Here is a 25,680-nt window from a genome sequence, read left to right as displayed (position 1 = left end):
CTTCATCCACACAGTCGTGAAACCATGAGAACAGTCATGTGCGCTGCGGGCCGGTCGACAAGAAGCAGCCGCCACATGTGGTGAGACTCCACCATGTCAGCGTCCTCTGATGTTCCTCGTCTACGAGACAAAGCCCCGTCTCATGACCGACTCCCGTGCTAAGTCTGGGCCGGAGGATGAGGGTAATGATGGCGAGATGGAGTGTCGATGTGACAGCAGCCTGTTTGATCCTAATCCTCCATGTGGAGCGCAGCATAATCCTGTGCACTGGAGAGAAAAAATGCGAAAAAGTGGTTTGCCTCCAAAAAATTTGTCACGTAATTTGGTAAATCTATAACTGGTGTGTATGAATTTTCACTTCTGTCTCCCACACAGCAGCAGAGATCAAGTCCTCTTTCACTTCTGCCTCACACATCTGGATGATAGATGAGGATTCACACGTATACACAGTGAAAAATGATGGAGGGGAGTTTACATCCCTGTGACAGTATTTCTTTGGAAGAACAGAAGTTACTGATTCAAATGAAACCTCTTGTTTTATTGTTCATACAGATGCTTTTGTTCCCAAAGTTCAGGGCGGTGTCCAAAACAACTGGGTAAAACAACACAAACTGAAGTGTAGGCTCCTTTTTATTATTATTATGGACTAGTGATACTTTACAGTGTATGTGCAGGTGATACTGGATTGATTGGAAGACAAAAACACACACAAAAAGTAATGGTCTTCATTTAATTAGGCATCGTATTGATATGCACCAACTTCACTTTAAAGAACTGTTGCCTTTCTGTGGCTTAATTCTTTCAAAGACGTGGTTGTATTTGCAATATTAAATAAAACAGAAAGGAAAATAAACTGAGCTAGCGACACAAACCACTCGCACACACATTATCTACACTTTTGTTTGATTATGTTATTTCTCATCCCTTATCACTGAATTATAAATATTAAAATAGTGGTTGGGGAATTGAGGGGTAAATTATGATGAAACAATGTGATGGTGGGCCTGTAAAGGTTATTACATATACATATTTCCCCCTAAATACATTGTCACCATGTGATAAACACATTCATGAAAAACCCTATAGTTAATTTCAGGACGATCATACACAAATATCAGTAAGAAAAACATTAACAGCTTCATTATGTCACCATTAACCACTCTATGCACTGCGTGTCCCATTAGTGGATGGCGCCCCCTAGTGGCTAAATTACTCAATGAAAGAGGCTCTGACTAATCCGTTGGAACTGAAGTGACATTAATTACTGGCTGTTCCATTTTGTTTTAAAACCAACTTTGAATATGCAATAACCATTTTTTGTTGTTGTTGTGAATCCTACATAGTCTATATTTCTGATATATCTATTTCTGCTATTTCTGAGTATCTGGTAGTAACTTCATTTGATCTTAATCAACTATCAGGTACTATAATATCCGTTATATGGTGACTATTAGTGTGTGAGATGATGTCGATGTTTTGTATCTATACGTGTGTGGGATGTCTGCGTGTCGTTGGGAAATGGAAAGTTACACAATGGCGGCAGACGTGGATCTCCCCCAATTAAACCACAGCGTGTTGTTACTGTAAAGTAGACGGTTAGTTTCTCAGTAGTAGGAAGTAAGCCACCCCGCTGTCTGTCGCGCTGCCTTCAGGTGCAGCCGGATTTCAAAAGTACAATCGACGAACACGGACGCTCTCGGAGGTTAGGACTCAAAAAAAGGGATCTGAGTTCACACATACGCTGTGATTGCTGATTAAATTGGTAAACTTAAACGAAAAAGACAAATTCTCCTAAACAACATGCTAAAATACGGTATTTCTTTTCACTGCTGGGGAAAACTCGGAGCTGTATAAGAGCACCTGAATGCGTCCCCGAGCTCCCTACCGGTCAGTCCTCTCCTCTGCTGTAAACAGACGGTGAGCTCAACTCCAGTTGGATCCGACCAGAACTCGGGCGAACTACCGGGAAAACAATAATGGTAACGACCGGAAATGTTCACCGTGTACTTTTTTTGTTTGTTGAAGAAACAATATGATGTACTTTGCGTAAAGTCCGTGTGTGTGTTTGCTGAAGCCTCCAGCTTCACCTCGAGACACTTGAGGAGCAGTTTGAACGCTACCTGAGGGACGAAACTAACTTTTCAACAGATACTCGAACCAAGGACACTTTGTTGTTGTTTGTCCTTTTTAAAAACAAAACAACCGGAACACGGCTGGTTCGCTTTTGTTTTTCTTCTATTGTATTCGACTTTTTTGTAAGTTTCCGGTTTTGTCGTTCATGCATTATAAATCTATCTAAACGTGACATATCCGCCACTGACATGCATGTTTTTTTCGCCATAAAAGCTTGAAAACACTACGTATTTTGTATTTTTACAATCTTAACTGTTTGTTTTGCAGCACTGAGTTGAGCATCGCCACAGACAAAGGAGGGACCACGAACTGTGTTTACTAAGAAGTCAGACAAGGTGGGCGAAAAACTTTTTTTCTTCTTTAAAAAAAAAAAAAAATCAATAAAGGGAGTGGACAAAACATTGATTGAGTTTCCAGTGGTCAATATCAGTGTCAATGCTTTGAAATTGAGGCACACAATACCCAGTGGTGGAAATTCCCAATATACATTATTAAAAAAACAAACAACAAAAAAGTGTCATGAAAGTGATACACACATTTAATTTGATATTATTGCAAAATGGGAAATCTTGCGAAGAGTACTTTTACTTTAACTACTTTTGATGCGAGTATGTTTGTACTTTATCTTAAGTTAAAAAAAAAACTTTTACACATAACTTGAGTTTTTCTACACTTCTTTTGTTCAAGTACAGATCTGTTTATTTCTTCCAACTCTGCAAATCCCTAATATTCTGCGCCAATGTTTATGCGTTTTGAGTTACTTTCTGCAGTAACTCAGTGCTGAGTTACTGCAGAAAGTCTGTTTGCAGGATCAGAGATTAGAATCTGCAAACAGACTCCAGACCAACAGGGAGAAAGTAAAAACCTTCCAGGCGACAAAGATATGGTATCGCCTCACCTCCCCTGTGAGCTCATGCAAGTTAAATGCTTCCCCGTAGGTCCTCTCTCCCGTGTCCACGATGACCGTTCTCGAGGACGGCGACATGGGCACCTTCGGCCCCGAGCTGCCGGCCATGTTCGATGGCGTGAAGCTGGCGGCGGTGGCGACCGTCCTCTACGTCATCGTCCGCTGGCTGAACCTGAAGAGCACCACGGAAGCGCCCGAGATCGTCCACCAGGACACGCCGCTCAGCCGCTACCTGTTCAAATCCTGCCCGATGCTGACCAAAGAGTGAGTGTTCACTGTTGTGCGGTGCCTGTTTTTAAAGACTTGTCATGCACCTTGGACTAGTTAGAGGACTAGTTTGGGCCTCAATCGCCTGAGGTACGGGTGTGTCTCACGTTTGTGACTTGATTGATGGGACTTTTAATTTAAAGTTCAACACATTTTATAGCAGGAAATACAGGAGAGCGGTTTTCCCACTCAGTGAGAGCAGAGAGCTAGCATAACGCCAAAAAACATATGGAGAGAAAAACAAGTCAACGAGACAAAATACAATGGTGTTTAAAGTTGATTGAGGGATAGTCAAATAGTGCAGGTATGTGAACACACATACCTGCACACTGCCCGGTATGTTGGTGAATACCAGAGGGAGTCAGTCAGCGAGTGAACTGTACGGTGGCCTTCAGGTGACATAAAAAGACAAAAGGCCGTTGTTTTTGTTTGTCCTCTCACTCATGCATCCCGTAAACCCTCGATTTTACATGACAGCGGGTCATTTTGTCGTTGTGTTAACCTCGTTGGCTTGAGACGCACTTCTTCCTCACACATTTACACGGGAATAAGGTCACGAGTTGCATGATTTGGTCGATAAAAATGTCAACCACAAACAAGCATTATCTTGAGTGACGGCGCCTGTAGAGTCGTGTGACACCTCCTCTAGCGGGAGTGGTATATCCAGTATATGTGTGTGTGTGTGTGTGTGTGTGTGTGTGTGTGTGTGTGTGTGTTTGTGGTGCAAGACTGTGCATGAAGCGTCTTCACGGTGGGACGTTAAAAGCTGCGATGCTCCTGCGCCTCCACAGATACATTCCTCCCTTGTTGTGGGGCAAGAGCGGACATCTCCAGACGGCCCTGTACGGCAAGATGGGGCGCGTCAACACTCCGACGCTCTACGGGACGCGCGTGTTCCTCCCGATGCCGGACGGGGCCACCGCGACCTTTGACCTCTTCGAAGCTCGCGGAGATCACAGCACGGGAGGTCAGTGGCGAGTACCGGTCTGACTGGTGCGGCGACAAAGGAGCCGGTTTAGGATTTCCTCACACAACAACCCGGCAATCTCCTTTAGATTTTAAAAGCTCCTTTTTGGAAGACGATATCACAGATTTGCGATTTTTTTATTTTTTTTCTCTCTTCTATTTTCATGTCTTTTCACCTGAGTTGTACGTGCTTTGTTTGGCTCGCGGATACATTTTCTGGAAGTAACAGGCATCCCATAATAACACAGTACAGTGTGCAGGAGCTGGAAGACCACTAATGAATCCCCAGAGCGCCAAATGCCACGCATTTCAGCCGCCAATTAAATCCACACACGCAGACACATGGCGTCCACTTTTTACACCCACACATGACGCCACTTTGTATGTTTGTGTTCCCTCCTGTTTGTCTATCTGTGTGTGTGTGTGTGTGTGTGTGTGTGTGTGTGTGTGTGTGTGTGTGTCACAGACGACGTTACTATGGTAATCTGCCCTGGGATCGGTAACCATAGCGAGCAGAACTACATCCGTACCTTCGTGGATCACTCCCAGCGGCAGGGTTACCGCTGCGCCGTCCTCAACCACCTGGGAGCGCTGCCCAACATAGCGCTCACCTCGCCCCGCATGTTCACCTACGGTAAGGAGGCGTGGAGAAGGAGGCGGGGGGGAAACGTCACGGTTTAAACCGCCACGGGGAAGAAAACCTCATCGCTTCGCTGAAGTGAGGGGAACTGAAATGAGGGGAAGCGACACGAGAGCTCAGTGGAAGTTTGTGAGCGATAAAGAAACAAGAACTAAATTTCACAACCTTTTTTTTTTCTTTCTAATGTCATACTGAAAAACTGGGTCGTTAATCTTCTCCAAACACAATTTCATATTTTTGCATCCTGACGGCGACTCATGAATGAAACGCTCTGCCAAAAAAAATAAATCCTTGTTAGATCTGTGGGCTCTTAAAAAGTTCATCTAATAATTTTATTCGACTTGACTGGAATGACTGGACGGGCTGTCTGCCTGGCTACCTGCCTGGCTACCTGCCTGTCTGGCTACCTGCCTGTCTGTCTACCTACTTGTCTTCCTGCCTGCCTGCCTGCCTGTCTTCCTGCCTTTCTTTCTGCATGTATACCTACCTGCCTGTCTACCTACCTGCCTCCCTGACAGGCAGGTAGATTCCATAATTTATTCATTTATTCATTCATCTCCTTCATTCAGGCTGTACCTGGGAGTACGCCGCCATGGTGGCCTACATCAAGCGGGCTTTCCCCCAGACGCTGCTGGTGGTCGTGGGCTTCAGCCTGGGGGGCAACATCGTCTGCAAGTTCTTGGGCGAGAGCCCGTCCAACCAGGACCGGGTGCTCTGCTGCGTCACCGTGTGCCAGGGGTACAGCGCCCACAGGTTGGTGGCAGGAAGGACGGACACATGAACAGAACCGGGACTTGAAATGAATATCAACGCGTAGCTTTGGGGTCCATGGGAGGTGCTCTGGTTTCTTTCTGGTCGGTTGTTATGGCGTGCTCATATGTGTGCGTCTGTGTTGCGCAGAGTCCAGGAGACGTTCTTCCAGTGGGACCAGTGCAGGAGGCTCTACAACTTTGTGCTGGCGGACAAAATGAAGAAGCTCATCCTGTCGCACAGGTGGAGAAACACAACAACCGCTTCAGAAGTTGGAGTTAAATTATCACACACAAGTTGCAGCGTTGCTTTATTCTGACAGAGCAACAAGAGAACGTTTGCGTCTTGCTTTCTTTAAATGTAATGACTTGTGCCGCTACATGGTTATTGAAGCAGACGTCAGGATGAACATCCATCTATTACAGACTGGCTATCGGCCAAGTTTAGACAAGAAAGCGATGCTAAATGTCTGACAAAATGGGGGGAAAATAGGCCAACAGTGTAAAAAATGTCTCTCCGACGTTGGCTCGTAAACCCGTCTAACCATCAACGAGTCGGCCTCTTGCCCTGATTCGTCTAAATCCCTCCATTGCATCGTTCTCAGGAGCAGTCTGCTGGACCTGAACGGCAGCAACATCGGGGAAGTGGACCTGAGCAAACTGTACGCAGCCACGTCTCTGATGCAGATCGACGAAAGCATCATGAGGTAGGGGAGGAGAGGAGGGAGGAGGGTGGATTTCATGTTATCTTACCCGGTTTAAATAAAGGTTTAATGATATTAATAAGTTAACACAACGATTTTGTCCTGCAGGAAATTTCACGGCTACAGCTCCTTGAAGGAGTACTACGAGAAGGAGAGCTGCATGAACTACATCCACAAAGTGAGTGTAGAAGTTTGTACAGACAGCTTGATGGGTTAACTTTAAAATACTGCTAATATTAGTACGACTACTACTACTTTTACCTCTGCTATGCCTTCAGTTACTACTGTGTTTACTCCTGTATTACTAGTTCTACTTCTACTGATACTACTGTTACTTCGATCACTACCTCTCCTACTTCTACCATTTATTTTACTCATACTATCTGGTATACTACTGGTAAATTACTCTGTGACTGCTGCAGTTACGGCTACTGCTTCCACCATTACTACTACAACTATTTACTACAATATACTTACTATTACCAGTAAAATACAGATGTCCTGTCTCACCACCAGGTCGCCGTGCCTCTGTTCCTGGTGAACTCCTCAGACGACCCCCTCATTCATCAGTCTCTACTGGAAATACCACGTACACTCGCAGGTTTGTGTTCATTTATATCGATAATGATTGTTTATATTTTGGAGTATACATTTTTTTCGGTTCGCTGTGAACGCACCATTAGGGTTACTTATGAAGGTTTTAGTGGAAGTTAGGAAGTTATAAAACGGAATAATTAAACGTAACGATTATAGAAATAAAAAGATTAAACCCCAGCCTTCATCTCACAAGAGTTACGGTATTTTAGCACTCGAACTGAATTGAATCGACTTTGTGGTCGTGGAGTTATGCAAGGTGACGTTTTTTAAAACACACCTTTATTTTTTCGAGGAAAAAGAGGCGCGGCGCTGATTAACCTGGCAACACCGCCGGAGCTGCTGCTGGTCCACCGCTGCGCTTATCAGTTACTTAACTTGTGTGACTTTAGCTCGGCCGCATTCACCAAAGTCACACAATAAGTCACACAATAAGTCACACAATAAGTCACACAATAAGTCACACAATAAGTCACACAATAAGTCACACAATAAACCAGCTGCTTGAGGCCGCGGTGCACGAGCAGCTCTTGTGCTCTGAGTTAAGTTTGTGTTGTGTGCGGTGGCTTCGTTGAAAGCATCACGGCTTCACTTCCCCCTCAGTGACTTTATTTATTTATTGATGTGGACATCACAATATCATTATAGTTCCTAGCTCATATCTAAACACAAAAGAAAACCAGATGCACTGTGTTGAGTGTCTATAGTGATGCTAATTTCCAACACCTGTCCACAGGAGGCTTTAAAAAATATATATTTATTTCAAAAGATGTGATAAAATGGGATTAGAAAGAGAATACATATATAAATACATAGATACATACACAAAGTATGAGAGTGTTTAAATGTGGAAACAATGTTGTTTTTCATAAAGACATACAAAGGCTAACATAAAGAGGTACTTAGGCTAAAATAAAGACGTACTTAAGCTAACATAAAGACGTACTTAAGCTAACATGAAGACGTACTTAAGCTAACATAAAAACGTACTTAAGCTAACATAAAAACGTACTTAAGCTAACATAAAGACATACTTACACTAAGTATGTCTTTATGTTAGCCTAACATAAAGACGTACTTAAGGTAACATAAAGGATGAATATCCTTAATACTTAAGCTAACAAAGACATACTTAAGCTAACAAAGACATACTCAAGCGTAAAGACTGTCTAGCCGGTAAACCAGTGAAAAAATATTGAAACTTCTATTAATTTGTTTAGGAGCGGCTTTTGTCTTCGGTGGCTGGACTACATTCTGCCGCTGCTCGTGTCGACTACAGTACAATCTTTCTCTCTTCGTGCCCAAACTGTATCTACTGTAGGAAGTAATAAACCGACCAGAAGTACCATAAACGCCTCGTACAACCTCCCTGAATGATCCCTTTTTAAGTAGCTTTAAATAAAACATTCATAAAATGGGTCACACATGAATGTAACATGGGATAAAACAATACTGCTGGAAGAATGCAGTGTGATCTTCTCTGCACACTTAATATGCAGCAGAAATGCAGAGGGAGGAGGGGGGAGGGGGGGTTAACCGAACTGTTGCCGTGGTGACTTGTGTTTGTTTGTTTTGAGAGAATGACTACAACAGTCGAACGTTGTCTTCACGGCGATGGAAACTTTTGAGTAACAGCTCCCGTCGTTGGGAGCGGGACACCGGAGTCTTAAGAGTTGATGGAGTTTTGTCGCGGCGATCTGCTCGACAACAACAACACCGCCGCCCAACCCAGGCCGTCTTGTTGAATTTTTCAGGGTCATGTGATACAACTAGGCTGTTGGATTATACATAGAGAGCCGTGTGTGTGTGTGTGTGTGTGTGTGTGTGTGTGTGTGTGTGTGTGTGTGTGTGTGTGTGTGTGTGTGTGTGTGTGTGTGTGTGTGTGTGTGTGTGTGTGTGTGTGTGTTGCCGTTGCCTTGTCTTGCCTTTTGGTCACATGCACTGACCCCTGTGTGTTTAAATCTGTGACCGAAACCCTGACAAGTGAAGTTCTAAACGTGTCTTTCCCCTTCAATCTTCACATGATTATTATGTTAAAACTGTGTTTTCATCCCCTGGATTTAATAATCACACTTTGCTGCACAGACCTCCTGCACACAGGAAGGAAAACTGGCTGAAAACTCACAGAAAGAACAAACGTCGCTTCAGAAGTTCTTACTTCTTGAAACTTTCTTTGTCGTCTAGATTTAGGAAAGCTGGTGAGAATATTCTGCACAGCCCCCAGTTGAATATGATCATTGTGTGTGTGTGTGTGTGTGTGTGTGTGTGTGTGTGTGTGTGTGTGTGTGTGTGTGTGTGTGTCTGTGTGTGTGTGTCTGTGTGTGTGTGTGTGTGTGTGTGTGTGTGTGTGTGTGTGTGTGTGTGTATTTGAAGTAGAGGAACAGACGGAGAAAGCAGGGCGGCGTATTTCTGTGTGTTTAGACGAGGGACGTCTTGGCCACGCGGTCGGTTTCCTCCTCAAAGCAGGAGGGCTGACTCATGAAAAACAAAGAAGATCAGGGCCTTTAACTCCTGAACGGCTGGAGGAGCTTGACCAGAAGAAGAAAATAAAAGTCACATCATGGAGTGCAAAAAGCTAAAAGTACCCTTTCACCTCCCTGTTCTTTTTTTTTTAAAGGTCAACAGAGTTCACAATCTGAAAACTGTGGAACCGCCAACCTTTTCTCCTGTGTTTGAGTTGTTGTAGGAACCACAAATTAACTTGTGTTTATTGTATTTGTTCAGCAAAGTCTTGTGAAAAAAATATATATCTCCAAAAAAATCACTTTTAAAAGATATATTTTGATCGTAACTATGAACATCCAGCATGATATGAGACAGATTCCCCCAAAAATGCCTCCTGGAGCATCAATAAGACACCTTTTTGGAAAGATTAAAGAATCAGAATCTGCAACAAAAATCACAATAAAACAAAAGACTTGGCCTGTTAGGAAGGAGTTTCAGTCAAACTATGTCGTTGGTTAAAAAATGGCAAAATATTATGTATTTTATGCCAAAAGATTGTCTGAATGGAGCATGCTGGGACTTAAAATGGAAGCGGGAGGATTTTCGCGCACGGTTTCCAAAAGGGAGGAAGGGAGGAACACAGCGTAGCGGATGGCTTTCAGAGGAAACAATTGTTTTTAACTGGGCGATTGATATGACTCCTCCTCCTTTTGCGCAGCCTTTTTAACTCTCACCTCTCCTCCGACTTGCAGAAAAGATGCCCAACGTGATGTTCGCCCTGACGCAGCACGGAGGCCACCTGGGCTTCTTCGAGGGCGCCGTGCTGTTCGCCCAGCCGCTCACCTGGATGGACAAGGTCATCGTGGAGTACACCAACGCCGTCTGCCGCTGGGAGAAGAACCGGCCGGCGTGCCGGAAGAGGAGCGGCAGCAGCCACCACCACCACCACCACCACCACCGGGACATGAACTCCTCCTGCCTGAAGGAGAGCGGCGATAACGAGCAGCGGGCCGCATAACGCTCGCAGGAGTCCGGAGACTAAAAACAAACAACCAACAACGGCGCACGCCTCTGCTTTTTGCTCTCGCTGCAGCGCTGACGGGCCTCAGCGGGTTGGGTTTCGTAGTCCTGGGACGTGTAGGAAGTCTCTAAAATGGATCAGAGGAGGCGAAGTTCAAGTGGCCGCGCTAAATTATGCACCAGAACTCGCGGAAGATACCCGCAAATGTAACACAACCCCCCCCCCATGTTGAACTGGTCCTTTCTCTTGTTCCCAGTTAACCTGCAGTGTAACACGAGGAGCCCTCTGCTGGTTTTTTGGCAGCTTCTAGAGTCTGAAAAGCAGGGTGATGTTCTGAGAGGTGGAGGTGGAGGTGGTGGTGGGCAATAAGAAGAGAAACGTGTGTTTCTCTACATGGATAAATCCAATATTCACAAGTAGAAAAACTTGAAATTGCAATTTTAGAAAACTGGAAATTGAACGCCTTAAAATGTTTTGCTGTAGTATACTTATATATAATACACCCTTCCGCCTTGACGCATATTATTGCCTATTCAAAACGTCTGTCAGGGTTCAACCAGATCTTAAGTGCCTCAATATATCGACGGTCCTCATGAATCATTGAGCTACCTCTAATAAGCAGTTTACGGTTGTGATTTCCACGTCTGTCGCGTGCAGTCGAACTGGAATTTTAGTTTAATTGCTATTGCTATTGATATAATATGATCGTGTATGTGTAAATTAACAGAAGTTTATGTTTTGTTTTTTTTATTGCAGGAACTAACAACCACCCGTTTGGTTTGTGTTATCGCGGCTCGCTTTTTTGCTCGACTTGATTCCTGTTTTTCCTCTTTTGCGTTTCCGTTGTCGATCAGCGGACCGTCAACAGCGACTGTTGCTGCTGACCTGCAACAACAACAACAAAAGGACAGAGTTTGGGGTCAAACTGTGTTTACAACAAAAAGGAGAGGAGAGAGATGCAACGGGACACAAACAGTAAGCGACATTGGATCAGAAATCCACATGTGGATTCTTAATTTATGCCTTTACCAAGCGAATGGACCAAAGCACGCTTCACTTTTCTATCTAAAAGTATCTCAACGTTTCTACTTTTTTAATGATTTTTGCTGCATTTTGTTCCACACGTGTGGCTCCTTAAAAAACACAATGGAAGTCACATCTCATGTTCACTTTAAACAAGGGCTGATTGATACGTTTCATAGGTTTATCTGTGGTGTGGGTGGTGTTAAGCTGCTTATCGCTCAACCCGGACGGGTGGAGTTTGTCACGTTAAAAACAGAAGAAAAAAAACAACATAAATACAGGGAAGACTGCAGACGCACAAAACGTACCTCTCTTTGTGTCTAATCATACGGTTTGTGTGTGTTTGTAAGGGCTGTGCAGACAAAGGTCTCGTCGAGCCGCATTTTATGTGAAGGAACGGTTCCTATGCGGTTTATTCTGGGCCCTTTGGTGTGAATGTTTGATGCGTTAGTCAGCGTTTCCTGTGAGCAACATCCTGCCAGACACTGTAAATACATGCAGGGAGACTCACTGCACCCAAGTACACACAACCCTCATCTTTAGAATTATTAGCAACATATCAAGCGTCAGATTTAATTCTCTTTTGTTTTGTTTTTTAAAGCCGACTATAACCCGCAAACGGCACCGGCGTTGTGAGTCCGGGGCTAAAATGGACGGCTTTGCTAGCACTTTACTGCCTTTTACTGTTTTTTTTTTCCTTTATCAGTGTTTGGGTGTAACGTTTGTAATCTAATCCGAATCTGTTTCATTCCGATGTGTTGCACAGGCGCGACAGATTAGTCTTTTTTTTTTGACCTCGCCCATAATAAAAATATTTTCCACATAGATTTTTCTTCTTCTCGGCCTGTTTTATTGTGAAGCCTTTTAGTGCAGACTGAAATATCTACAGCAACTTTTGATGGATTACGGTTGTAAATGTGTGCGGACGTTATTGTCTTCAGTCGATGACTCCCACGGACTTTTAGAGGACCAGTTGTGTGAACTCCAGAGCCACCGTCTGGTCAAAGTGTAAAATGTTCTAGAAAATATTTTGGACCGAAAAGGTAATGAATAAATAAAACAAGCCCCTTAAAGAGACAGGCACTGAAACAGAGTTTCAATCAGAGAGTGAGTACAACTATATTCAGACGTACGAGGAAAACAATGTGCTTTTTGAACATTTTAATCATGTAAACATTAGAGATGGGAATCACTAGAGGTCCCACGATATTATCACGATACGTAAGTCCCGATACGATATTATCACGATACTGCAATACATTGAGTATTGTGATTTATTACCTTTTTTTCAACTCTAAATTGGCCCCAAATAAAATCTTTGTCAACAAAAAATAAATCATTCTAGGACCAAAAAGTTTTTAATTGATTAAATAAAAGATCGATACTCGGCTTCAGTGTATCAATACAATATCGCCATGCAAAATATCACGATACTATGCTGTATCGCGATAACATGTTCTAGTAATGTCCTCTTTTAAGTTTAGTGCTAATTAGCCAACATTAGCACGCTAAACTAGCTAAACGGACGCATTTATCTCAAAGCACCACCGGAGTTCATTCCCTCAGAGCCGCTAACATTCTTTCTGATCTCCTTTTGAAATTGATGCAAAGACCACAACTTATATTTATATACAGTTTTATTGTACATTTTTTTTGGTGCACCAGGTAGCACGATGGGTGGAACGTCTTAATATTCATGTTGAAGAACAATCTGAAAAACACACGAGAGAGACGGAGGCACTTTGTTGTGATATCAGCCTTGTACTGGGAGCAGGACTCAGAGAGCTGGGCCCTGCCAGTGAAACCAGCTGTGGAGGTGAACTACGGCCCAAACAAAGCACAAACTAAAGGGTGAGAGACGGAAAACGCTCGTTTGACTTGTGCTGACTGAAGTTATCCTTCATGAAATGACATTAAAAGACTGGTCAGAGGATCAAAGCTTTTGGCATTCTTCGCTCATTAACTGTCATGTAAACTTGACAACAACACACACTAGATTAAGACCGCCTCCCAGACGACCACTCACTTCATTTCTTCTGGAGTTTAGTCTGAAAAATTAACTTGCGGAGCCTTGAAAGTCTGCTCACGAGGCGCCACAGAGAAGGAACACGTGGTCCCGGTTTATTATTCGATTGGTTACAGTAATGCTGCTGCGAGCATGAAGACTCGTCCTGGTCGGTGACCTTCAGCGACCTCTGAGATCTCGTGAGCACAGCGTCAATTTAACACAACAGCGAGGACGCATCCAGACACTGCACGCCGCAAAACTGCTTTACTGTGCAAAAACAGCAAAAAAAAGTAATAATATCAGAACATCTTGGACATGTTTATTTTAAAGAATCGTCCTGTTTGCAGTCTTCAAACTAAGAGAGGCTGATTTTCACACTATCGGTGTGAAGTGAAGTGAGTGGTTGCCTGCAAGGTCGAACATCTTATATCTTTTAAAACAATCTGCAAATATTAAAGCATATGTAAGTAATGATTTAAAAGTGGAAAGACTACCAGTGTCTCCAATCCCAAGAAGAGATAAAGGAAGGAACAAATAGTTTGTACAGAAGACCGTAGAGAGGCTTTCTGGACTTTGTTTGGACCTTTTTGAACACAACATGCACTCTTTCATTCATAAAAATGACATTTTTTTTTCTTTCTACAACCGCTCAGCTAGATTTTTTGGGCTCCGAGTCTGCACAGCCGGTGGGGTTTGTGACGCACGACCCCGTCGGGAGGCCCGCAGGTTTCTCTCTTAGTCGAACAGCTTGGCCGCCGTGGCCTTGCCGTCGTACTTTGAGCCTTTTCCATCGAACTCGGAGGGCAGGATGTCGGCGTCGAACTCCTTGTAGTAGTTTTCCAGCTCGTCTCCGTGGACGAACACCTAGAGCGAGGACGGCAGCTGTTAGAGGCGTTTTGAGGCTGTCAAACAAACAGATTTTAGAAGATATCTGTAACACCCTGACGAGGGACGTCTTTATAACGTCAATGCAACAGAGCGTTAAATAAAAAAAACACAGATAAAAAGTGCAATTTAGTGTGTTTCGGGTATTTCAAGTATTTTTGCAGGCCTGCAGCGAGCGCCACCAAAAAAAAAGCATTGTTACATGATATATTATTGAAATTAACTAGTAAAAACATCAATCCTTCTGCCTCTGACTCACTCGCTCCAGCAGCTTGCCCTTCATGAGCGGTTTGACCACGTTGTAGGTGGTGGTGAAGTACCAGGGCTGGTGGATGAAGTGCACCGCTTTGAAACGGGCGGGGAACGAATCCTGGAAGCACAAGCGACAGGGCATGTGATATATATACATAAATGTATTCATATTGCACCAGTTAAAGTGATTTTGTGTTTTTTTTGGTTGTGCAGCCTGACAGCAGCAGGAAGGAAGGACTTGCGCTACTTCTCCTTCCAACACCCATAATGCCTTGCTCAAGGTGTGATCTTTTAACTAACAGATCTTCAAAAATAAGGTTTTGAGCTTCTAGAACATCCATCCCTCCCCTCACCTGCAACATGTCCACCATCTTCTTGAGCTCCGTGGGTTTGATTCCCGACGCCTGCTGCATGGTGAAGCCCTTGAAGTTCTCGATGATGCAGAACCCGTTGATCTGAGTCTCCTCGTTCTCCAGCAGCTTCTCCAGGATCACGCAGTAGGCACGCAGGATCTGAACACATACACGCACGCACGCACACACACACACACACGCACACACACACACACACACACACACAATTTAAATGAAGTTCTTCCACCATTCACAAGGAGACATTAATTGACCCATTTAAATAAAAAGTGAGAAATGTGCTTCTCTCGGTGCATTGTGGGATACGCTGTCACACAGTAACCACCGGCGCACACACCTCATCAAACGTGATCTCCTCGTAGTCCCAGTTCTCGATGTTGAAGAGCAGGACCACGCGGCCGTACTTGTCTCTGCTGGGCAGGATGCCGGGGTATCCGGCCTCGATGGTGCTGCGCACGGCCTCGGGGGTCAGGTTCTCAAACAGCTCGGGGTACTCCTTCCTGAAGCGCACGTAGCCTGGAGGACACGCAGGAGCACCGCATCAACACTTTAGCGTGTTCATTCACAATTTAAAAGCTTGGTTTGGTCACAAGGCCTGAAATCTTCAATTTAATCGGTTTGGGTCTCAGTTGAGAAGTTAAATGTCCCATAAAGATCTTCATGTTTTTATGTTTTATACAGTTGCACATTTTAAAACAATGCATGAATGCTAAAATATGATTATTGATTTTGGCTGAAACATCCTCTTTGATTTGATGAAGTGTAGTTTTTGATTTCCTTCGTAGGAACGATGGAGTCGTTTATATCTATAAATCCATCATCAAAATATAATCCAGACATCAGATTTTCTAAATGTCACATCCAGTTGTTAAATGTTACTACGTATATTTACTCAAGTACTGTACTTTCATGTTTGTACTTTAATTGAGTATTTCCAATTTAAGTCACTTTATTACTTCCACTACACTTTAAAAGCTAATATTTTACAAATTACAACATTAATCTTTGAATTTAAGTACTTTTCAGATTATTATTCAAACTAAATGTAACTCTACTCATAAATAATTATGTTGGATTATGGATTAAGCTACCCGGCAGTAAATAAAGTAGAAAGCATCTCTAATTATAATCCAGTATAATACATATGATTCTTTAATTAACCATTCTTCATACTTTCAGTGTATTTCGATGCTAATACTTGTGTACTTTGTAAGTAAGTAACATTTTCAATGCAGCACTTTGACTTCACTTTCCCACGGCTCATATTAAACCTACAGATGAGCACGTTAATTATTGCTTCCTGTGATTTTTATAACACAACGAACAGTTAGAGATTCTCTGCTGCCGGTGTCGTCACTTCCTCACGCACCCTTCATGAGGTCGAAGGCTCTCGGGACGTCGTACTTCCTGGCGCGGATGAAGCGGACCAGCAAGCTGTCCGGTTTCTCCCCAAACGTGTCCAGCACCCCTTTGGCCAGCTCGTCCCCGGCATCGGCCTTCTCCTTGATGATTCCTCGCAGCTCCTTCACCGCCGACACCTTCTTCTCGTCGGTCTCGTTCAGCTCGTCCTTGGCCTGCAGGGGGAGCCAGACTTAACAGTTAGGGCTTAACAAGTAACTCAGTGTGTCGTCCAAGCTTTTTCCCCCTTTTGTGCAGCAACTGATACCATGCATGCTCTGAGTCTGCTAATTTCTACCGTTTTAGTGAACTTCTTTATAGAGGATTATCAGGAGGAAACCCTCTGCAGCTGTGTTTGTGTTACTTCAGAGGAACAAAAGCTGAAGATAGCAAAAATCTGTATAGCCAGGCTCTCTTTGGCTGCTTGTGTCTGCTGATATTACGCAATAAAGTCTGTGGTAATCCTGGTCATATTTAAAGGAGCAGTATGTAGGATTTAGCAACATCTAGTGGTGAGGTTGTAGATTGCATTATATAAATAATTGCTGTCATATTCATTAAATGTTATGTTGTTCATTCTGTACACGTGACATCTATCGCTTCTGTCCATCCGGGGAGAGGGATCCTGAAGATTTCTTCCTTTTTTTGTGTGATTTTGGACTATACAAAATAAACTGAATTCAATTGAAATTGCAATCAACTGAATAGCCCTCCGCTCGCCCCTCCCTCTCCGAGCGTACAGGAAAACTATGATCATTGCAAACTGTTATAAATATATTATATTCCACTTCTGCTAATAGAGCTCATGAAATGTTATGCACTAGCCTTTTATTGCTGATATCTTGCAGGACGGTGATTAAAGCCTTGAACGTGAACTACACGTTGTTGGTCTGGTTACCTTCTGCTTGGTGTGGTCCGGCAGGCTGGCGCAGGGTCCAAACACTGGCCCGTGGTCCTTGACGGTGAGCCGCTCCAGCTTGGACCTGAGAGCCTGCTCCTCCTCCGACACCATGCGGTAAGTTCCACTCTGAAAACAAGAAGAGTATCGGCGTGAGAGCGTTTCAGCGGCAGCCATTTTGAACTTCGACGGTATCTCTTTGTAGTGTGACACTGCAACGGAAAGCGGTACGCGGTCTCAAGGACGGTTTACTTCTCTTGTAGGGCTTTTATAGCGCTCTACATGTTTTATTTAGACATATTTCAATATACCGTAAAAGACGGGTTCCCGCTGTATCAAGCTGGCGCAGCTGCTAGCTCCCTGCTGCTGCTGTTGCTAGCTCCCAGCTGCTGCTTATGTTGCTAGCTCCCCGCTGCTGCTACTGCCCGCAACCCCACTGCTTCAAGTCGGGCGTCGAGCCGGGTCTGGTCCCGCTACCTTCGGTGGTTGTCGGAGAGCTAGCAGGGAGCTAGTGGAGAGCTAGCAGCAGTGCTAGCGGAGAGCTAGCAGCAGCGCTTGCTGGCTACAGCGGGGACACCCACCGGAGGTAGTAGCGGCTTGTATCCCGACTTTTACAGTAAAAATAATAACAGATGATAGTTTTTAAAGCTACTTCATAGAAAGAAGTGGAACGCGGCTGTTTGAGTCCAAAACTATTTCTGTTTCATTCTATAAACAGGTTAATTGAAGTCAGAGCAAAGCAGCTTCAATAGTCATACAAATGATCTCTGCTCAGCAGGCTGTTGGCCACACCTGAATAAGTCATTTCCACAGTAGTTTATCATAGCGGGGATGTTTTGTGTTACTTAACCCCGTTAATAATGGACCCTGACGTCGTGGGTACTCACTCGTGGGCTATATTAATGGGCATTAACTGTGTCTCCAGAGAAGCACTTGTTCTCCGTCCGGCTGTTTCTTGCGTGTTGCTTGTTGGACGGACGTCAACATAATTCAGCTAGTTGAGCCGCGTGAGCATTAAAAGGCGTCTTATCCACGTAAGACAAAAGCCTGTCCAGCAGTGTTGCAGCAGCCATAATCAATAGGCCTCAGTGTTTGATTAATCTCCCTCGAGCCTCACGAGTCCAGTAAAGCCTGTAAATACACGGCGAGGGCTACAAGTAGAGATTAGCTGCTAAGGCTACTGTTGGCGGGACTCGTAGTAACAATGGGCTTTTAGTCTTGAGAAATGTTGAGCTAAAGCTCGAGTCCATGCCACTGGAGGACGAGCGGCGCGGGCCTTTGCTCCCATTACAGCTCAGACATCCATGTGAAGTATCAATATTGATTCGTTCGAATCAAAGTAAAAGTGTAAATACTTACAACCACAGCCATATCTTCTGCTGTTTGTATCAGCGTCGTACTATCTGGAGGAGAAACATGGGGATGAGGGATTAAGAAAAACACAAAAGAAACAATTGACACATTGTACTCCACTTTAATCCCCTTCATCGCCTTGATTCGGCTATTTTTAGCACTTTCCCATTCCTGGATGGTTTATCAGGGGATTTGATGACGACGGTCTTTTGGTTTTCATAATCAACAGACTCACCGCCGCTGATGAAGTTGAAACCCTTTTTTAGCGTCTGCACAACCATCGGCACTTTTAATAAGTCGATTTTAAACTCTGCATGTAGTATCTAACCTGCTGGTCTCATGCTAATGAATTCATCTATTTACTTCATCATTTCTCAAGTAAAGATACACAATACAACCTAAATCTCTTTGTGATATTTGCGACAGAACATTTACAATCTTTGGCTTTTAGACTCAATTTGAAGACGTCCCCGTGGGCTTCAAGCTGTTTAGATTTCCACTCCACTAAACTCGCGCTTCATAGAACAAAAATGAATGATAACTAGCAGATTAATCGATGAGGAAAGTGTTTGTTAGTCGGCGTCTTAACAGAGGGGGAAAACGCAATGTACAATTTAAACGGCTGCAACATTGTTTTAGGTTGAAATCCTCACTTTTCTTTGTAATCTTAGGAGACGTTGACAAATGTTCTCATGGGTTTGATGTGCAGACACACATGCATGACTCTTTTTAAACGACATGACTTATAGAAGTTATGTTGCCAAACATTTACATTCACATTCAAAAGGTTTGGCGAAACTAAAAGACCTTTTTTACCTGCTGTCCCGTGTCAATAAGGCATATTTCTATTAAAGATTAAAGTAGATCCAAAGCTGCAGAGCTTGGCATTGCTGGGATCGTTGTCTCAGCGGGCGTGCAGCTCTGAGGGACTCGGTCCCATGATGCACCGACTGAGACGCACTTAATTACATTTAGCACTCAAATAGCTCGAGACATGAGAAGATTGTTATGTTTGAGAGTCAAAGGCCTTCAGATATCCAGGGTTCTTTGTTTGTTTCATGCCGCTTTAAGGAACAGAAACCAGAGGAGCAACGTACAGAATGAGTCGTACACCACCTGAGGAAGCAAAGAGGAGTCTCACCTGAGGCGGAGGTGAAGTCCCGGGACGTCTGTGTGGAGCGAGGCGGACGGGACCTGTGATTTTTGTAGCGTTGGGATTAGTGGCGTCACACCGGATTACATCCCACTCCTCTTTTTTTTTTCTTCTTTCAATCAGCATAAAAAGTGGCGAAGGGTGGGAGGAAGTGATGGCGAGTGAGGCGGCGGCCAATGAGGAGCGGGGGCTCCCGGTGATGAGAGGCACACTTAGGATGAGGTAATATTTGAGTACACACTTTAGGTAAGAGGCGGTTTAAGGAGGGAACAGGGATTTGATTGAATTCCAAGGAGACTGGAGTGAGAAGTGACCATTGTGAACGTTTAATTTCTGCAACGTGATCGCGCTTGCGAGAGGTGGAGTCACATGTTCGGAGGCGTGACGCGGCGTTCGGGTTCTGGTGTTGTGGTGTTCCTCACCACGTAGGAAGGACTTTCTGTAATTAGTCTTTCATTTATTTTTAAACTCTGCAAACAAAAGGGCTGGGATTAATGATGTCAGAGGTTTACTCAGAGATTACAAAAGAGGAAGAGGAAAGAGAGTAAAAAATAAACATAAACAATAAAGTATTACATTTTAAGCAAATAGGAAGTACATATGTATTTGTATGTATATTAAGACTGAGAAAAGGTTTTGTTGAGTTGTAGAAAATGTGATTTACTTTTATGTTTCATAGACTAAAAGAAGATAACGGACTAATTGATTACTATCCAAGTACGCTGCTGCAAAAATGAATCGAAACAAAAGAGAAAAAGTGATCATTTGTTCGTTCACTGAATAGAGAAATCTTCATAAAAAGGTTTCAGACCAGTTTTATATTCAGGACGCTTCAGGAGTCACACGAGGTCTTTGCTTTACAACGAGAGATCCATCATTCTGATTGAGGATGAACAGCTTCAAAATCTACTTAACACAGGTTTTCATCAACACACACACACACACACACACACACACACACACACACACACACACACACACACACACACACACACAAACACACACACACACAAGGATTTTGGATTTAGACTCGGGTGCGTTCATATCAGTGAACATGGAGCCTAAACTATTTCCTCTGATCAGATTAGTTTTCACACACACACACACACACACACACACACACACACACACACACACACACACACAATACATCCGCATCGAGAGCTGAGCTTAATGTAAAGGTTTAAATTTAATTCTGTGAGCACTTCATCTAATCGGACACACATGGACATTAAGGGAGGAAAAAAAATCTCCAGATTAAACTCAAGTAATTGAGCAACAGAGGTGTGTGTGTGTGTGTGTGTGTGTGTGTGTGTGTGTGTTTCTGTTTCTAATTTGTCAAAGATTTAATTGCGCATGGCGACGGCCAAATTGCCGACCTCCAGGTGACCTCACGATGACCACGTCCACTTCCTGTTTGCAGTCTCTGGAGCCATTGTTCGCCCAAGAGGACATCCGTACAACAATAACACAACTTTATGTGCGACGACCATGGTTTTACACTTAAGTTACCACAAGTTTGTGTCAAAGAAAGACGGTGGCCATTGGTTAACGCTCACGTGTTTGGTTTGTCCCTTCTGGGCTGCGGTAGAAACATGGCGGGCGTGTTATCCGTGTAGCTAACGTTAGCTCCAGGTTATTATACACAAATGAAAACATAGTTGTGAGTATTATATTCTCTCTCTGCCAATAGATCCCACAATGCATTTCAGTGCACAATCGATCCACAAAAGGGCTTTTTGTCAAAATATATGTTTTTGGTTTTTAGCGGGTTCTTTAATTCTTTATTTTAGGAGTCAATGAGTCGGCCATCTTCCTCTCGCGACACGTTTTCCTCCTGATGCGACGACGAAGGAGCCGGCAGCGAGCTGGTAATCTGCTAAATCTGCTGATCTCAATAAAGCGATTTGGGGAACAAAATTAGATGGATTGTGCAAAACAATGCAGCCGTGTGTTCCCTCCCTATAGCCTGAGCTGCGGGGCCAAGTTCAGGCTTTACGTGTGTGCGCGTTTGAGTTTATGGGTTTTGCAAGATAACAGAGCATGAAACAAATGTCCAGCTTGTTCCATGTTTAGGTAATGTTGGATGAATGAAATACGATTTATTGCAACCTCGCATCACTCTGACAGTCAGACCTTTACTGCGTCACGTAAAGCTGCTCAGCTCAAAGACTTCATGTATTTCGGTCACTGGGATTTAACTGGGAATGCTGGAAGTGAACTCATAATTGAAAAAGTAATTTCTTGTGGAAAAGAATGTTGTAGTCATGTGATCAGGTGCAAACTGAAACTAAACATGAGGAAAAACAGTGTTAACGTGAGTTTCCACTGTTGACACAAAGCAAACAAAGTCAGTTTAATTTGAACCAGAAGCCGTTTGTTTTTATTTGGACATTGAAGAGCAGCTGAGAGGTAATAAAACACCAACATTACAGTCCACACTTGTTTCAACCTTAAAGGCCACATAGACGTTGAGGCAGCTTTGAATAGTTTAAAAAAAACGTGTTTCCCTTCTTCCTTGTAGACTGGAAAAAAACATCTCAAAAACATGAGTAACCACAGCGGCATTTAAAAAAAACATCTGAAAAATGCAGTTAGTGTTTTTCCCAAATGGCTGAATATCAGTGCTTTGTGTCCTGTTGATTACATTTTACTTTCCAAGTCAGAACCGATACTGTTTGAGAACTAAACTATTGGTATCATAAGTGATGAACCTCCAGCTTCTCGAGCACCAACATGAAACATTAAAGTCGGTCACGACTGAAAACACCGTGCCGGTAAATATCTGGCATCACAGCAGAAAAAAGGCTCCGTTATGAAATCCAATCATGTAGCACATGTTTAAAAGTAATAAGTTAGCATTTCAGGCAACAAAGTTATCCCCCCAACGTGATAAAAGGCATCGCGTCATGTGACACAATGCGGACGATTTACTGTCACATGTATGAGTGATCTGAAGTAACCACGAGATCCGCTGAGGTATTTTCCTCTCCTCTCATTGGCTGTCGGCGATGACGTCATCGGGCCAGTACTCGTCCTGCATGTAGTGGTTGGAGGCGGCGAAGCTGGGCTCGCGCGGCGCTCCTTCCGCCCTCATCCTGCTCTGCAGCTCTCGCTCCCACTCGCCCTCCACCAGCTTGTAGAGGTCGAGGGAGGTCAGCGCGTCCTCCACCGAGCAGTGACCCCTCCGGCCCGCCTGGCGAACACAAGACGAGGGTCGGCACATTGCACGAGTCAGAACTGAAATCACTACACACTTTTACTTGAACCGTTTGACGACCATGTTTTCCAAATTGCATTGAACAGACGATGCAAATATTGCAATTTAGATTATTAAATAGTAAAGTCTGCATTACGCCGGGTCTAAACTGTCACGGTTGCTTCGCTCGCCGGGCGAAAATAAACGCTACGTTTCTTTACCGTAACTCCTCTTTAGCTTTACTGTTTTGTTGAAGTAAAGAAACAGAGTTTACGGTTAACAATTCCTTAATTTCTAAATGTGTGTTTGTTACACTTCCAACAAAAGCAGACACACCTGCTTAAAGCTCACTTTTAAAGAAGAAACTTGATCACTGCTGTTTGATACTGACTGTGTGTGTTTGTGGTACGAGTCTCTTTAACATAGTATGAATGTAAAGCTCCCTGACATGCCACACACAGTCCATTACCGATTAAATAAATTAGATAAATATACCAGAAAAACCACCATTGCCACCATTAATTAAAAGCGTTTTCTTTGCAACTTTGATCTCAAGAAAGCTTCAAGTGATCATAAAGATCATAAAGTATTTAATACCGGAGATGGGAGGTTTGACTGACCTGTATCTTCCTGTTCAGCAGCCGACTGGCCAGGATTTTGAGGGAGGAGCAGCGTTCTCGAGGGAAGCCGGCCAGCTGGCTGAGGAGGCGCGTCGTGCACGTGTCCCTGACCATGTGACTCGGGTGGCGCACGTCCAGCGCCTCAAAGTCGTTGTAGACGGAGTGACCGACGACCACTTTGCCCTCAAGTATGCGGCGGATCTGCAGGAGAGGATACATGAGACATGGACCCGCCATTAACAACCATGTTGTGTTGTTGTTGTGTATTTCAAACTCAGCGTAAATAAACGTCATGAACACATTTACAGGACTTTTCCCAAACTTTTAGGATTGTATTTTTTTTTCTGGAAGGACTTTTCCAGGTTCCAGGACTTTGCTCACCTCCTCCTGGGCCTGAGCGAAGGTGATGGCGTTGTGCAGGTGGTGCCTCTGGATGCCGCTCCAGCGGGTCCTGTAGTCCGTGACGGGGTGACACGGCTTGACGTATTTGTCGTACAGCACGTTGCCGTGGTAGCCCATGATGCTGCAGCGGGCCAGCTCGCTGCAGCGCCCGCCGGGCCCCGTGCCGACCATCTCGCAGTCCAGCGCCACCACCGTGCTCGGGCACGAACCGAGGTACGGCGAGCTGCGCCCGCTGGCCGGGGGACTCGCCTCGGAGGAGAAGCCGCTGTCCATCTCCCAGCTGTCTCTCAGGGCCGAGGCTAAACTCTGGGGCTCGGACGCTTTGGGCTCAGCGAGTCCAGGTTTGCAAACATCGGCGCCCTTGTTTTCAGAGTTCAGAGACCGTCGACTTTCCTGGTTTGCGTCGCTCGACTTTGCTTTCTTCACACGTTTGTTCGTACCCAGATGTTCGTCGTGATCGTCCGTCGTTTTCCTCTTCACGTTGGAGGCTGCTACGTTCTGCTGGCTTTTCTTCCGGGCTCTCGCGCTCTCCATGGCGCGAAGCATCGGGGGATTTTCTTTGCACGAGGACCAGTAGTTGTTAAAAAAGCCCCCCACGAGGCGGGTTATTCTTATTTGAGGACTCTGCCATACTGAATGAGTAAAACTGGGCATGAAGTCATTTTCTGGAGGAAATAAAAACACAAAAACATCCAAATCATCACAAATGAATCCAGATTTATTTTTGCTAAATTTGCAATGTTAGGGCAACATACTACACTGCTTATGAGACCACCACAGACTGATAATGAATGTTTTTGTTACATCTGATGTGTTACTCACATGCGTTTTGACATGTAGTTTATTACTGATTTAGATTAAGAGCAACACATAAAAGGGCAATTCTGAAGGAACAAACTATAAAAGCGGATGTGTTTTATAGTGTCACCAAATTACATTTAAAAATCCGGCAATTTAACACCTCGCTTGTAAAACGTGGCAACAACATGTACACGTTTTAACGTGGATCATTGCTAGTGATGAACACAACATACGTGTAAATCTCGCACAGCTGACTGTACAATGTACCAAATTCTCGTTTGCACAAAAACGTGACTCGTCGAGTCAGCTCTGAAGAGTAGCAGCAATCAGCATGTGACCAAACCATCGTTACACGACTGGAGCTATATTTATATAAGAACACGTGCCAGGTGAAGTTATAATTAAACCCGAATTGAACGTTTGCCTTAAATGGTTCAGAAAAAAGCGGGAACTCGTCCTGAATGGAGCGTTAAACTTCATCAGTAGCCAGGGACAACTTTAACTGGCAGATTTGTGAACCGAGTCTGGTGTTCGCTTCTGGAAAGCCGGTTGACGTTTAGCTAAGCTAAAGAAAGAGCCACGTCACAAGACACTCAACGAAAATCCCCGAAGGAAAACATCATTATATTAAAGACCAACGCGAAGAAATAAACGTGTTGACACAAAGAGAAACGCGACGATATGACAAATCAATACAATTTGATGATTCTACGTTACCTCTTGGTGTAGCACGTGCACCGACTCTAAACGTGCCCGGACGAGTGCAGTTAACTCGCCGTCTGATTGGCTCCTTCTCTTCTTTTGTTGTTGTTTGACATGAGACGTTCAACTGTCAGATACCGACGCAGACGCCGCCACCTGGTTGACTGCGGTATTGCTCCAAATAACTTT

General features: G+C 44.1%; 3 protein-coding genes and 1 long non-coding RNA gene across 7 annotated transcripts; 2 read left to right on the top strand and 2 right to left on the bottom strand.

Annotated features, from left to right (window-relative positions):
- Positions 1-1,881: 1,881 nt before the first annotated feature.
- On the top strand, positions 1,882-10,464 carry LOC137804641 (monoacylglycerol lipase ABHD2-like). 2 transcript variants are annotated; one of them, XM_068603992.1, is made up of 11 exons: positions 1,882-1,979; positions 2,401-2,468; positions 3,072-3,304; positions 4,099-4,274; positions 4,740-4,907; positions 5,483-5,666; positions 5,814-5,906; positions 6,268-6,369; positions 6,475-6,544; positions 6,883-6,967; positions 10,158-10,464. In XM_068603992.1, the coding sequence occupies exons 3-11, from the start codon at positions 3,093-3,095 to the stop codon at positions 10,421-10,423; spliced, it is 1,356 nt and encodes a 451-aa protein (XP_068460093.1). In that variant the 5' UTR covers positions 1,882-1,979; positions 2,401-2,468; positions 3,072-3,092; the 3' UTR covers positions 10,424-10,464. The 2 variants fall into 2 exon arrangements, with proteins under 2 accessions (XP_068460093.1, XP_068460094.1); XM_068603993.1 differs by lacking the exon at positions 1,882-1,979 and adding an exon at positions 2,022-2,255.
- A 2,652-nt stretch (positions 10,465-13,116) lies between these two features.
- On the bottom strand, positions 13,117-19,785 carry rlbp1b (retinaldehyde binding protein 1b). 3 transcript variants are annotated; one of them, XM_068603633.1, is made up of 8 exons: positions 19,756-19,785; positions 18,621-18,664; positions 17,262-17,390; positions 16,335-16,539; positions 15,303-15,481; positions 14,948-15,106; positions 14,602-14,712; positions 13,117-14,321 (listed from the first exon to the last, which is right to left on the bottom strand). In XM_068603633.1, exons 2-8 carry the CDS (start codon positions 18,630-18,632, stop codon positions 14,193-14,195), a joined length of 924 nt encoding a protein of 307 aa, XP_068459734.1. In that variant the 5' UTR covers positions 18,633-18,664; positions 19,756-19,785; the 3' UTR covers positions 13,117-14,192. The 3 variants fall into 3 exon arrangements, with proteins under 3 accessions (XP_068459734.1, XP_068459735.1, XP_068459736.1); XM_068603634.1 differs by lacking the exon at positions 19,756-19,785 and adding an exon at positions 19,431-19,439; XM_068603635.1 differs by lacking the exons at positions 18,621-18,664; positions 19,756-19,785 and adding an exon at positions 17,573-17,686.
- A 1,578-nt stretch (positions 19,786-21,363) lies between these two features.
- LOC137804421 (uncharacterized) lies at positions 21,364-23,887 on the top strand. Its single transcript, XR_011080131.1, has 3 exons — positions 21,364-21,430; positions 21,561-21,638; positions 23,605-23,887. It is a non-coding gene; the product is annotated as an uncharacterized lncRNA (long non-coding RNA).
- isg20 (interferon stimulated exonuclease gene) lies at positions 22,123-25,577 on the bottom strand. The gene is made up of 4 exons (XM_068603632.1): positions 25,507-25,577; positions 23,968-24,653; positions 23,587-23,787; positions 22,123-22,963 (listed from the first exon to the last, which is right to left on the bottom strand). The coding sequence occupies exons 2-4, from the start codon at positions 24,640-24,642 to the stop codon at positions 22,763-22,765; spliced, it is 1,077 nt and encodes a 358-aa protein (XP_068459733.1). The 5' UTR covers positions 24,643-24,653; positions 25,507-25,577; the 3' UTR covers positions 22,123-22,762.
- Between the last annotated feature and the right edge of the window lie 103 nt (positions 25,578-25,680).

Source organism: Clinocottus analis, unplaced genomic scaffold, assembly GCF_023055335.1.
Source record: "Clinocottus analis isolate CAN_PGR_092001 unplaced genomic scaffold, fCliAna1.0.p SCAF_6, whole genome shotgun sequence".
NCBI lineage: Eukaryota > Metazoa > Chordata > Actinopteri > Perciformes > Cottidae > Clinocottus > Clinocottus analis.
The sequence above is the reverse complement of the archived record's forward strand: the minus strand, read 5'-3'. Positions and strand labels throughout refer to the sequence as shown.